This window comes from Amblyomma mixtum, chromosome 5 (genome assembly GCF_055824585.1).
Source record: "Amblyomma mixtum isolate Tamu chromosome 5, ASM5582458v1, whole genome shotgun sequence".
In the NCBI taxonomy this organism is placed as follows: Eukaryota; Metazoa; Arthropoda; class Arachnida; order Ixodida; family Ixodidae; genus Amblyomma; species Amblyomma mixtum.
The window spans coordinates 37032826-37046360 of record NC_143016.1 but is presented as its reverse complement, the minus strand read 5'-3'; the positions used below and the strand labels follow the sequence as shown (position 1 = coordinate 37046360).

Below are 13535 nucleotides of genomic sequence, written 5' to 3'. Positions count from 1 at the left end.
GGTCTTACACAAACATGTGAAAAACTTGTCCCAGAAATATGCTTTCTACAAAGCACAGCAATCCCCGTGTGACAACCACCACATTTCAGTGCAATAGGGGATTTCAAAATTCCGCAAGTGCGCTTCCCCGCATAACAATGTCCCAAACAAGATGGCTGACCATGCGTTTCCAGCTGAAACAAACAAAGCAAGAAAGACTAGTTTTTTTCTTTGATTCTTCCAAAATACATTTCTTATATTCTATCCCCACCTTTAGCGCCTGTCCTGTAGCCCACATAGTTTCTTTATAGCGAAGTCGGCCATCTTGTTTGGGGCAACATATAGTTATGTGGGAAAGCACACTTGCAGGATTTTGAATATCCCCTATTCCCCACCATTTAGATCATTTTAAAGAACAAAGAACGAATTTTGAAACTAATCTGAAAGCATAAGAGGTAGCAGAGAGAGTGCCAGTGCATAAGCACTGAGCAGTATGCACTGACCCTGACTGTGTGAGGTGGTGCGTCTGAGTGCATGATAGGAGCGGAAGAACGCTCTCAAAATAGCCCAGCGGAAGACGGCCACAGGGTCGGCACCAACCAGCTCTCGCACCAGAGCGACACTCGAACTCTTGAGCACCATCACCACGTCGGGCCGCATCAGGTCCAAGTTCTTCTCCTTAAAGTCCTGGATGGGGAAGGGAGATGAGGAAGCAGCACAAAATGGAGGTGTTACGAGGGCAAAACAGTACAAAATGAGCAATGAAAGGGCAAACCCTTAAGGGGGACACAGCTTTCGAATCGCAAAAAATTACCAAAATTTCAGTATTTTGGTATTTAGCGTGCTGTCAGCATTTTCTTGAGGAGCCTGCGACTATGAGAGGCCCGAACAGTTTGAGATTGCATTCCAATTGAACAATAATTCTTTTAAAGTTCTCTCGATTTTTCGTACTCCTCCCTTATGTTATATTCAATGCAAATAAGGCAGATGAAGTTTTTTTCTATCATACTGCCTTTCCTAATTATGTCCTTTAAAAATTAACAAAGAAAGCAAATGAGTGCTTGCATACAACTGCACGAAAAACCAGAGATTAAGCATTTTTCACTGAATTCTTTGTTTGCAGTCACTCATTTTTTGACACTATTGTTGCAGCATCATATAAACTCGGGGCCTTAATCATGATTACTAATGAATAACCTTACAATGTTCACAAATGTTCTTGATCGTGCACGTCTGTTACCTTGGATGTTATGTATCATGTTTAAGCAGCACATAGTCAAGAGCCAAAACATTTCTTCGCTGCCCATGCATATCTCCAACGGCATCACCAAGTTGATGTCATGGACACAAGCTTACCAAACCAACAGCATACAAGGTTTTACCACCATGTTACAGTTTGATGATAGCATTCATTTGTGTGGGAAAATCCTTGTAGCCTGCTTCACAGCCAACTGTGCTCTTTTTATTCCTCGCAAGCCTACCTTGATCTGATACTTGACCCGGCCTGCATAGTGGTGCACCAAAAAGGCGTTCTCCCGCTTCTGGGGCATGTCGTAGAACGGGTTCTTTTTGTGGTGGTTCTGGAACTTTTGCAGCAGCATGGCATTCGTGGCACCCGAGAAACTGTGAGTAGAGGCAAGATTTTGCAAGGAAAGAATTAGCAGTAAAGCATCTACTGGCTCTATACACCTGCACAAAAGCCCTGACATTCAGAAGGGTTTATCAGCATTAAGACAAAAACACATCCAGTATACATGACACTAGGAGAAAAATAAAGCAGCCCGCATATTTAGTAAAATGGAAAGTTCAGCTATTGGGTTTTGCCCTTTCCCAGCATAGGACACCAGTGGTTCACTTGACTGATTAAACCTGTAATCAAGCATGGCAAGTACTGTCACCCAATGCATTTTGTGCGGGGCATATCAAATGATGTGACCTCAAATCTTAGCTCAAACAAATGAGAAAAAGAAAAAGAACGTCTACCGGCTTACTGCACCTAACAACAAAAGCTACCACCACATCTAGTGAACCTCCAGTTAAGACTGAGCCACCAATCTGCTTGCTGTTCATGATCAGAGCCGAAAGCTCGGCTTTCACCAGAAAGATGATTATCATGGGCTAGGAGAAAAGCAGCCAGACCAAAGCTATCACACAGCCAAAATTGATGGTATCCATGCAGTTGCACAATAAATGGCCCACTCAAATCAAGCAACCGCTTTAGGATTTCTTGATTCCACATTTGTTTCGAACTATTCCTTTGGACACGCACTTGCACTGGTCGTTCAGCAAGCACAGCAGGCCATGTGGCTTGCCCTCAATAAGGTTCAAGCATCCCGTGTTGTCCGTGAACTCAATGTTCTTCCAGTGGATCCCTTCCTTCTGGTACTCTTCCTACAATGACAAAGAATGGCATTAACACCAAAGCAATGACAACAAGGCCCTGAAGATGCTGACACTGCTCTGCCAAGCTACAATACACATAAATGACACACTCTTGCTTTCTCACTCAGTACAATGTGAACACAGCAGAATGAAGCTGTTCCTGAAGGCAGCAAATACAAGTCATTAAAGGCTTGCAAGAAGGGTAACCATTGCAAAAATAAAGCAAAAAAACTTGCTATGTTAACTGAGCAATGGCTGCTGACAGGACCTCACCTGTTCGTACTTGAAGACATGCTGGTTGAAGTAGTACTGCAGATGCTCATTGGCAAAATTGATGCAAAACTGCTCAAAGTTGTTGTGGTCGCCAAAGTCCTCAAAGCCAAATATGTCCAGCACACTTATGCTGTTACCCTACAGAAAAATTCAAAAACGAATCTGTCTAATCTCCATCTCAAAATCTATTATCAAAAGTATAATATCAACTTTGAATGTAATATGCATACAAAAAAAAAACAAAGAGAACAAACTTAGGGAAGAAAAAGGACAGTTCTGTTGCCCAGTGGAAAAAGAAACTGCACTGCAGTGGCCCACAGGTAAAAACAAAAACAAAAACTGGAGCTGGATGGATTTACTTCAAGGGCAACTAGAGCATTTTTCTCTACCTGCACGAATTTTACTTAAACCTTTCACGACATGTTGTCTGCATCTTTTGTGCCAGATTTCACTACTGGGCAGTGTTCTGTTGCAGTGCCAACAAATTTTAAAATTTCCCATTTTGTGTCCTCGATCGGGGCAATTTTACAATCAACCTTGCAAGCGTAACATCCTGGCTTGCACACTTCTCAACATTCACTTTGTGTTTGCTGAAGCACAAAATTCCAAGCTTGTCTTTGGTCGCTGTCTTTCATCAAAATAATAATCCAAACTATCACTTACAGTCAACTGTTTACCCGTTCAACGCACACATGACAAGTTTTGTGACAGTATCTGTGACGTCACAGTTTGGTCTGTTGTGGCGCCACAGCTTGGTCGAAACCGAGTTTCGGCTTCAGTTTACTGGTTTTTGCTGTTTTAAAATACTTCTACTCAGTATTTCTAAAAATGTTGTTTTGTTTTTTTTTGTGCTGGGGAAAAGGGACTCTAAGGATTGTGATGTGATTATCAACTCAAAATGTTTAAAAAGAAACCCCAGAGTTGCCCTTTCATAAGGACTATGCAGGTAACTGGAGAGCTCTTGTAACCTCATCCCAACCATTATGTCACATTGGGCTATACGAACAAAGCTCTCTAGACAACTAACTGCCAGACCAACAGTTCCATATATTTCTAAATATCAGACAGAATTGATCGGCTAAATGAACACTGTTCTCAAAGCACTGACCTTGTGTTCCCGGAAGTCCTTGGCAGAGAGCAGTGCATGGTTGACTTGCATAACAATCCAGTCAAAAAGGGCTCCATAGAGGCACTTGGCCATTGCATCGCGTGTCGCCACAGCCTGAAAGAAAAAAACAGACCAGGCATTGAGCACATGGTGTAATAAAAACAGCCATTGCTGTAAAGCAGCACTGCCCATGCAGAGAGCCTCAGGCTCCTATCCTTGCTTTCACGCTCCCGACAAGAACGCACCCCGAGAATCTGTTGACGGCTCAAATATAGCAGTTTGTCATGAAAAGCAACCATTCTTGAGAAAAAGAAAGAAAGTGTAGGATTGCCTTCAGAAGAAACACAAAAAAAGAGGGCACAAATGGATGCAGCTTCAGAATACACAGTCAATGCCATTTTCACGTTGCACAGACTCTCAACTGGATGCTTCTTAACGTTAACTTGTAATCCATGTACACAAGGAGGACGAAAGCGACACCACAATAAAGCAACAAAAGGTTTAAGCCTGATAAGGACAGTAAATAGACCACAGATGTCAGATTGCCAAGGAATGACAGTTGGTGTGGAAACAAAAGGAGCTTTCATCTGACATGCTACCATCAGCTATACGTAGCAGAAAGCTCGAAGTTTGATGCTATACACAGACCAGCACATAACCCTTTCAGACATGCAATATGTTCTACTATTGAGAAAAATCTGAAAATTTTTGTGTGTATATTTGGAACCCCCTATTTCACAAAAATAACATGAATGGATTGAAAACTTTAGGAATTCATGTATGGCGCAAACTTCCACACTCACAGAATCACAGCCATTTCTTAAAAAAGGAAACACAACTGTTCATATTATTTTTATCATCCGGGGCTGTTTCCACAATGAAAACTCAGCTACAGTGTCCTTCAGTAAAACATTCTACAGCGTGCGCAAAGAAAAATGTGACCGCACCAGACAGCACTTCCTTCGCGGCTATCTTTATAGTATCTTGCTTTTGAAAAACTATTGTTTTTGCTAGGCCCGAAATGGCCCTACCATCCTGTCCAGCAGGGATTTCAAATACAGCAGGCATCAGTATTTCATGAAAACAGTCCTAAGCACATCGAAAAAAGGCTGACATGTCACATGCATAATCGAGGATGTCGTGGTGCTAAAGGATAAAGCAGTTCCTGCATCTGAATCACTTCAAAGAATTGTCAAAATAGCGCACGTTCTGTGGTCAAGAGGCATCCTGCAAGTCAGCTTTCTTACATCAGACACCCCAGGAATTTAAGAACTTCCTCAGTTTTTCTGCAACTTTGCGGCTAAATCTGTACTTTTGTAACTGCTTCCAGCTGTACCAAAATATTTTACCCTAGTGACCATTACAGGACAACCCGATGAAGTTCAGTGGCAAAACGTATTGTTACCACTAAATGGGATGAGCAGGAAGGAGGAAACACACACAAAACAGGCAGTAACTTCATCATCCTTCTAGTTGCGATAAAACCACATTCACCTCAGACACAGATGTCAGTTTGTAATATTAAATCAGTATTAGTATAACTGCACTACTAAATACCCTCTGTCACCCTGTATATCTTGTGCTTCTCAGCAACAGCAATGCATAGAAGAAAACCCGAGATGCTAAAAGTCAGAATGCGAGAGGGCGCAGAACCTTACCTCAGGCATCTTGTAGCTAATGACTAATGTCTCCCCAGGGGCTTTGGCACGTTTTGTGGTCAGGGCAGAATTGAGTGTTTCTTCCTTGACCTAATCGGACAGAAAGACCAGATTCATAACAGGCAGCAAGTGCACTTTTTGCTTTTCTGTAAAGGCTTCTTTATTGCAGGCGAATGAACTGATAAAAAAAAAGGAAGTGAATCAATAGGAGGGGTCAAGGTGCATGGTTTAAAGGGCTCCTTCCACCAATAATGATTAACAGGAAGCAAGTATCAGAATTAAAATTTCAACCTGAAATACAAAAACCCATTTAAACACAGTGAATGGACAAACACGTCGAGAATGATCACCACTGCAGCATCATTCTTGGGTGCAATGCGGAATGGCGCTACACATATTCGTGCTTGATAGTAAGCATGGAGCTGAGTAGATGAGACACCAAATTATAATTTTGACAAATCTGGTGGTTCTCACGACCTGCTTTCTCTATCACGTCCCTAAGAATGATGTTACAGAGCATCAATTTTTATGACCACAGCTACAAAGGTGAAATTCCACCCCAAAAAGCTACCGTATTTACTCACATAATTTGCGCACTTTTTTCTTTAAATTAAGGTTTCAAAAGAGGATGCACAAATTACACGCCGATTTCACGAGCTCATCTTAAAAAACCCTACAAAGGTCACAACACGCAACATATGCAGTATGTTGTTGCCTGTATGTCAATGCCCAAACTCGCACCACTTATGGGCCAAAAAAATCGATACAGTCGCAAAGCCAGCAGTCAGGGGCAAATGGAGATAAAAGGTAATAAAACAACGCTCTCACGTGTGACCTGCCTGACTAGCTACAAACCAAACAGAAACAGTTCGGTACTTTTGGATTCCAGCGTGTGACGGAGGCTACCGGCAGTTTGCTCTCGCAACTGTTCATCCAGGAGGCCAACCAGCAGCACGAACAAGCTGGTTAGATGACATAAAATTTCAGTTTTCTAGGCGCCTCCATTTAAGCCTTCTAAACACAGCCACGCCGATCTTCCCAAGCCTGCTTTGCGTGCATCTGCATGCATGCTGGGGGTCTGGCGCAGTTTTTTTTTTTTATATATAAACCCGGGCAACAAATTAAAGGTGCACTAATTGCAACACAAGGGCGCTAATTACACAAGTAAATATGGCATTTGGAGCTTTCCGGTTCATCTGATGCATGCTACTGTGGTCCCTGAAGATCTGCAAAACAAAAGAAATCCGTGACTTGAAACTCATGTTGCTGCTCTTTTAACATGTGTCCCTTATGATACAAAAAAAATGCATTAGCAAGAAAATACCAATAGCTTTGCACTAAATAAGTACCAGGAGAAATGGTAGGAAGGCTTGGCGGTCCTGCAAGTTTCAGCTATGAATAAAAACAAAAATGACTCGGCGTCTCACTTCCAAACACACATCCATCCTTACCCCAAGAAGTGAGGAGATGAGCGAAAGCACTTCAGGGTTCTTCACTTGCACTGCTTCATCACTGTGGTAAGTTGATTTCTAAAGACGGTGGGGGGGGGGGAGGGGGCGGGGGAAATAGTTGGCAGGGTTACCACTCATTACAGGCTTCACAAAAATCATGCACACACATGTGCTTAGCATTCCGTAATGCTTGCAGTCTTTTTCTTCAGCAGAGAGTGACTGCTTAGGTGTGCAAGAATATAATCCAGCAAGACAGGCATGTTGCACTCATTGCAAATTAAAAAGGCCAATCGTAAGTATCATCCTAGGAAACGCACGCTTCTAACTGGTCAAGGACTATTATACCTTGCTAAACTCGATGTTTCCCAGGTGTAGCACAGCAGACAATACGCGTATCAACCTGAAACAGAAAGAATTATGTCACACGATATGAAACCAAGAATTATTGCCCTTATAATTGAAATGAGACACACTGTGCAGGAAAACTGAAGTCACAGCTTGCCTACACTGCACTGAATTGAAAAACAGTAGTAAACTGTAAAATGACACGCACCGTTTCCGTTTGTCAAGATTGAATCCCACCATCCGCATTGATTCCATCAGCTTGGTGTACTCTTGTGCTTCATCGGTGCCTTCCAAGGTGTAGCACTGACTCTGCATGACATCACGACTCATTTTGCAGCACTGCCTTTGTGTAAGGCACACTGTTCAACCAGTCAGCGCATGTAATATTAACTGAAAAGGAAAAACTAGTGTCTGTCATGAAGCAAACTAGCCTAATACACAGGAACAAAGAACACTTTATGTAAGGGGGGGACGCACGGATCCACAGTGGAACATTTTATTTTCAGGCATGAAGCCATGAAGTTTGGCGCGCTTATTGAAAAGAGAACCAAATGATTAAATATAAAATTTCACTGATATACCTTCATTGCTATGTCAAACTAGCAGAAAGCCTGGCGTGACAACAAAACATGGTAGGAGCCTGCAGCCGCTCTTAAATTTTAGCCAAAAGAATGACTCATGCAGTGACATTCACCAAATATTTTTATCAGCCTGATTTTTTTCTACACAGAACATTATATCCACGCCTGCATAATGCACTCATTATGATCACGTCAAAGCAGCTGCAGAGTAAGAAATATGAAAGTAATTCAAAAATGTAGGAACGTTACTGTACAAAGAGTTTTTCAAGGATCACGGTGCAACAAACCATTGTCTTGTTATGATTTCTGCAAGTAGGGAAGCTGGGACAGAATAAGGTTTGAGAAAACTGGCACTGCAGTTGCATAAGTAGCCATTTTTTTTTGCTAGCTTATTTTAGCTAAAGTCACTTTTGGGCTGTTTTTAGAGAATATTTTTTAGGATGTGACTAAAAAGATTTTTTAGATACCAAATCTAATGTTTCTAGATACCAAATCTAAAAAATGCAAATATTTCCATTTTTTAAAAATAACATATTGGGGTTGAATATACTCTAAAGTACCTACCTCCAAAGTTTCAACCTCCAACTACTAAAAAAATCAATATATTTGACGCCCCCAAACCGCTGAAATGGCAGTTTCGGAACAAAATGCCGCAGAGCTTTGCACCCATCCCTTCCCACAACTATGCCCCCGATGGTTGCCATCTTGGTCTTGTTCACATAAACTAAACAGGGAGTGACCACCAGTTCAAAGCAAGTATGTGTGGCAAGTATGTGTTGTCTTTACCCCTCAGTTTCCACGTCCCGTCTTTGTTGCGCTGTTTCAAAAATGGATACGTACCAACTTGCCCAAATTTCTGCTTTACTCTATGTGTGCCAAATATCAAGTGATTATGAAAAAAATTGAAACTGAAAGAACACAAATTAGGACGAATTCACTGTAACTACAAAGGAACACATAAAAACAGTACAGGGTTCTCGCACAATTAAGTTGTTTGCAACACGCTGTTTGCACCATGGGGAGTGTACACCAAGAGCACATGTGAGAGGCAACACACTAGTACCTGGTTGAGGTAGTAATAGTCTTCTGGGCGAGTCAGATGCAGCTCCTCACGCTCTTCCTTGGAGGCCCCTGCCAGCAGGTAGTAGAAGACGTGGTAGTTGCGTTCCTTCTTGGCTTGAGACACGATGCGCGACTTCTCCAGCAGGTACTTCTGCACTACAGCCCTGCAGCCACAAGGCACACGCGGCTTCACCACTCATGTCATCGACTCCCAAGGTGCAATTTATACACTGCCAAAGACATCAAGCCGGAATGAAGCTGGCACGGCAGTCATCATAGCATGACTGTGCCACCCTTTTATCAGGTACTCAAGCATTTAAACAATCGTGAGCAGTCAGCTTTAGAAGTACTGTATACTGCTGCGTATAAGTCGACTCCGAATATAGTGTCGACCCTGCAATTCGCAGCCCTCACTGACTAAAAAAAAAATGTTTATTCCAAATAGAGTCGACATGTACCCTTCCCACCATCCTACCCTCTGCGGGATGGTATTGCTGCAAGCGCAGCTCAAAGCAAAAAAAAAAAAAAAAAAGAGTAACAATGCAGTCATAAGGCGAGCAGTCAGAGGCAAACGGAGGTCAAAGGTGATAACTGCGCTCCACCCTGCCTTCCATACTCGCATGCAGCTCGTCTCACTAGCAGCAAACCGAACTGGCAATGGTCCTGTAGTTTCCGATTCAGAAGTAACGCACGCTCCAGAGGTTACCACAAGTTTTCTCTCGAACAGTTTACCTCTTATCAAGCAAAGCAACTGCCAGCTTGAGCAAGCCAGGTAAAAGGCATGCAATTCGAATTTTCTTAGCGGAAGCAACCTGTACACAAACTAACAATTTTTTTTTTTTTTTTTTACACACGGAGAGCCATGCATCTGGCCGGGAATGAGCACCGTCACAAGGCGCTCACTACCCACAGCTCGGCTAAAACTTTATTCAGCAGGTAACTGTGGCTTCCTTTTCTGACAAACCTGTACTGACAACACCAGCACAAAAAGCAGGCTCTTGCAATCCCCAAATATTGATTCCCTCCTTACCTATGCACACAAAAAATAACATCATTTACACATAGCAAGCGGTGCAGAGAATGTTAAAAAAATTAAAAAGCTACAGTCAACTATCTTACCCATGAACCATGCCATTTTCTCTGTAGTTAACTTGAATAAACTTTCCAAAGCGGCTTGAATTGTTGTTGTGCTTTGTCTTGGCATTCCCAAATGCCTGCAATGAAAATGATATTAATTCAGTGACTTCCACATTAATGCAGAATCACTGACAAAGTGAAAATACATGCAAGAGCCCAAACACTTCCTCTGGCACTTACCAAAGTTTCACTGTGTCACCATAAGACTCCTCAAGCAATGTCATCATGACAAAGAGCATTTTTACATGTTTCTTTTATGCAGGATTTCTATCAAATTATTTCTACTAATTAACTTTGGGAATTGTAGCCTTTTTTTTTCTTCTCCTCATGGGTGAACAGCCCAGACAAGACAGCACTGTTGTCACAGTGTTTCCAATACCCACCAAGCCATGGCATGGCCACCACAGCTCTACAAACGGCAACCAAAGACACTGATCTGTTCTCTGGTACAGCGACTACTGTGCAGGAATCACGTGAAAATGTACTATGAACATCCTCACTCATAAATATGAAGAGAAGCCTGCTCCAGCACCACACTGGCATGTCATTACACATCATCGCCAACTGCCGGGCTTTATTCAAAATTCTTTTTCACTGATTCTGCCAACGTTTTTGTGCTGCTCACAGCCGTCAGCACCAATTCATTGGTCACTTTTTCACGCACACTGACACCGTTAACCTTGCACTTATTCAAGTTTGTGCTTATGTTTATGTTTTCAGGCATTTCTTCGGGAGCTGGCCGCTGATCAGCACATGAGAAGCAAGCAAGTAGAGACCCATAAGGTATCCATGGGAAGGAGTAATGACCACGGTCTAAGTGCATAAGGCAAGCCCTGCAAGCAAACTTTGAGAAGGAACTGCTTACTGTGTAAGGCAGTGAGTGATCTGTGATGTTGAAGTGGTACCCATGATTTGTTTTCTTTTCTGCACACTGTGCCTGCACTTCCTAGCAATTTTCTTTGTTTAAGACAGTAAGAGGGAAAGCACTTGCCTCCAGCACAGGGCCAGCGCTGAGTATGGTCTGCTCGACACCCCGCCCATAGGAGCCCTTCTGGCTGAGTGCTGTCAAGTGGTGCAGCAGCAGGTTGGCACTCTCCGTCTTGCCCGAGCCACTCTCCCCCGAGATGACCACACACTGGCTGGAGTGAGAGCGCAGCATGGCATGGTAGGCTGCATCCGCCACGGCAAATATGTGGGGCGGCAGGTCACCAAGCCGCCTGTTTTGGTACAGCCGAACATACTGCACAGGTAAAAAGAAAAATCTGATAAGTCACGAATAATTCAGAACCAGTCAGTCTCACATATCCCCTTGCTTCTCCACAAGGTGACCAAAGTAGCTACCAGTTATTGTACAAAGGCTCATGTAATGCATTTTACTACTCGCAACACGCAAAGGCATTTTATCAAATTTTCTGGATGTTTCTACATGTCAACTCAAACCAAGAATGCATGTTTTCACTCCACGAATACAATCGTAACTAAAATACAGCGAATAACTACATGATTTAAGGGGGTTAAAGTTCCCAAAGCAACTCAAGCTTTGAGGGACGTCGTAGTGAAGGGCTCCGGAAATTTTGACCACCTGGGGTTCTTTACCATGCACTGACAGCGCGCAGTACATGGGCCACTAGAATTTCACCTCCATCAAAATTCGACTGCCGCAGCCAGGATCAAATCCGCGTCTTTCGGGTCAGCAGCCAAGCGCCATACCCACTGAGCCACCGCGGCGGCCAGCAAATAACTATTCCAGCGTTGTCCTGTGTACTTCTCCTCCTTATGAATGCGTCCTTTCTGCTGGTTTTCTACTTACCATGCACCAACTGGCCCAACAAGCTACGCTTCTTCAAATAACTATACTGCAACCCACAATGCATATAAGCAGCAATGGCAACAACACAAGAGTTGCTCTGCGCTATAAATAGGGCCCTTCATTTTCGGGTAAAACCCAATTTTACAAAATTCTTGCACCCCGAACATTTTCTCAAAATCTGGTTACACCCGATTTCTCCCCGAAAATGAGCCCTCTAGACGATGTTGGTTTTCAAGTTCACAAAAATGAAGACACTGCAAGAAAAATTTCTGGACATCTAGTGCTTATTCCAGAGAGGTGTGTTCAATCAACTGAAGATCTTAAAGTCTTTTAATGCTTTCTTTCATGAGGAGGATTAATTTGAGGATAAGTTCAAAAAGGGCTATTTAAGAGCTAGAGGGCAAAACACTGCTGCCAACCAGACACGTTATCAGAGTCACTGTATTAAGCGCTAACCACACTAATGACACCCCGATTAAAGGACTTTGTGCATATAAAATGCTTGCTGTGATGCTGAATGTTTTTGCGGTATACAAAAGAAGGCCAACCTTCTACAAACACAGGTGCGGTCTGTAGGAGATTGGTAACGTACGCAAAGAAATATTTGTAATAGATTTACTAACACATATCACACGGACAGCACCAGCTAATCAAGCCATAACTACCTAACAGACGAGCAGGCTTACTTGATCCACACTTTCCTTCAGCACACATGTAGCAACCTTTAATAAATTGCAAAATCTGAATATTTCAATAAAAGTGCATCTGTGAGTCAACAGCTCACTTCTCCTTCTAACTGCGTGACTGCTGACTGTAGGCCCTTCCTTTTGCGATAGTTAACAACCTTTCACTGAAGTAACTTTCTCACGCAAAGCAAACAAATGCCAGTGCTTCCAGGCATGCGCTGGCTGAGTTTCCAATAAATGTCGGCAGCCACACTCACTTTGGGGTTGTAGATGGGGTAGAACTTGAACGGGTTGACAGCAATGAGGATGGACCCAACGTATGTGTAGATGTGACCCCGCTCAAAGCGTGCCTTGAGGTTCTCCAGCAGGGTCTGCTCAGTCAGATCTGGCAGCTGGCACAGGTCGGAATAGTCGCGGTCCCGCGGCTGGTGGTAGAGGAAACGCAGGAAGTAGTCCTGCAGCAGGTGGGCGTCAACCGAATTGCTGCCAGGTAGGGCCAGTGCTGTCTGCGACGAGAGGCGCTCACGCAGGCAGAACCGGTGGGTGTCCTGCTGAGGCCACAGGAGCTGCAGTGCCACCGGGAACTCGTCTGGGCCCAGGTGCCGCTCCTTGCATTCCTGTAATGGGCACTTCTGGCTCAGATCACCACAGTATGGGAGTGCAGATGTTAGCGAACAACCCAAGAACCAGGGGCTCAACTTTCTACCTCCGTGGCTCCAGCAATAAATGGTTCCTTGCAACAATGTTACCCGCAAAATGTAGATGTAGAAAAGAACACTAAGTCTATCTGAATGAGAGGTTGGTGCCCTGAGATTGCAACTACATCATTTTTTCCAACACCAGCACTTGGATAACCCAGAAAACTACCTAAAGTCAAAAGTTATGTACAATGTTGCTCGTGGACTCTGGTAACTGCCGGGTTATAAGAATGCAAAGCGTCGCACGCTTCCACACCACACAGTCGGCCTGCATGAAGCTGTCGTGCGCAGCAACATCAAAAGCACAAGCCAAGCACAGGTTCATTCGCACCTTTTTTTTTTGTGAATGGTCAGACCACCCTGTC

General features: G+C 43.4%; 1 protein-coding gene across 6 annotated transcripts in view; it reads right to left on the bottom strand.

Moving 5' to 3' along the window:
- The window catches only part of LOC149341796 (unconventional myosin-IXb-like), a 73874-nt gene that overhangs the window by 45332 nt on the left and 15007 nt on the right, over positions 1 to 13535 (bottom strand). For all 6 annotated transcript variants that reach the window (XM_089543988.1, XM_089543991.1, XM_089543992.1 and 3 more), the window contains exons 3-15: positions 12730 to 13089; positions 10968 to 11216; positions 9959 to 10053; positions 8841 to 9003; positions 7405 to 7505; positions 7197 to 7251; positions 6852 to 6929; positions 5401 to 5490; positions 3743 to 3856; positions 2635 to 2772; positions 2249 to 2370; positions 1461 to 1602; positions 483 to 666 (exon numbers count right to left, since the gene is read on the bottom strand). In XM_089543988.1, coding sequence (XP_089400114.1) covers positions 483 to 666; positions 1461 to 1602; positions 2249 to 2370; positions 2635 to 2772; positions 3743 to 3856; positions 5401 to 5490; positions 6852 to 6929; positions 7197 to 7251; positions 7405 to 7505; positions 8841 to 9003; positions 9959 to 10053; positions 10968 to 11216; positions 12730 to 13089 — 1891 coding nt within the window. The remainder of the gene's footprint in view (positions 1 to 482; positions 667 to 1460; positions 1603 to 2248; positions 2371 to 2634; positions 2773 to 3742; positions 3857 to 5400; positions 5491 to 6851; positions 6930 to 7196; positions 7252 to 7404; positions 7506 to 8840; positions 9004 to 9958; positions 10054 to 10967; positions 11217 to 12729; positions 13090 to 13535) is intronic.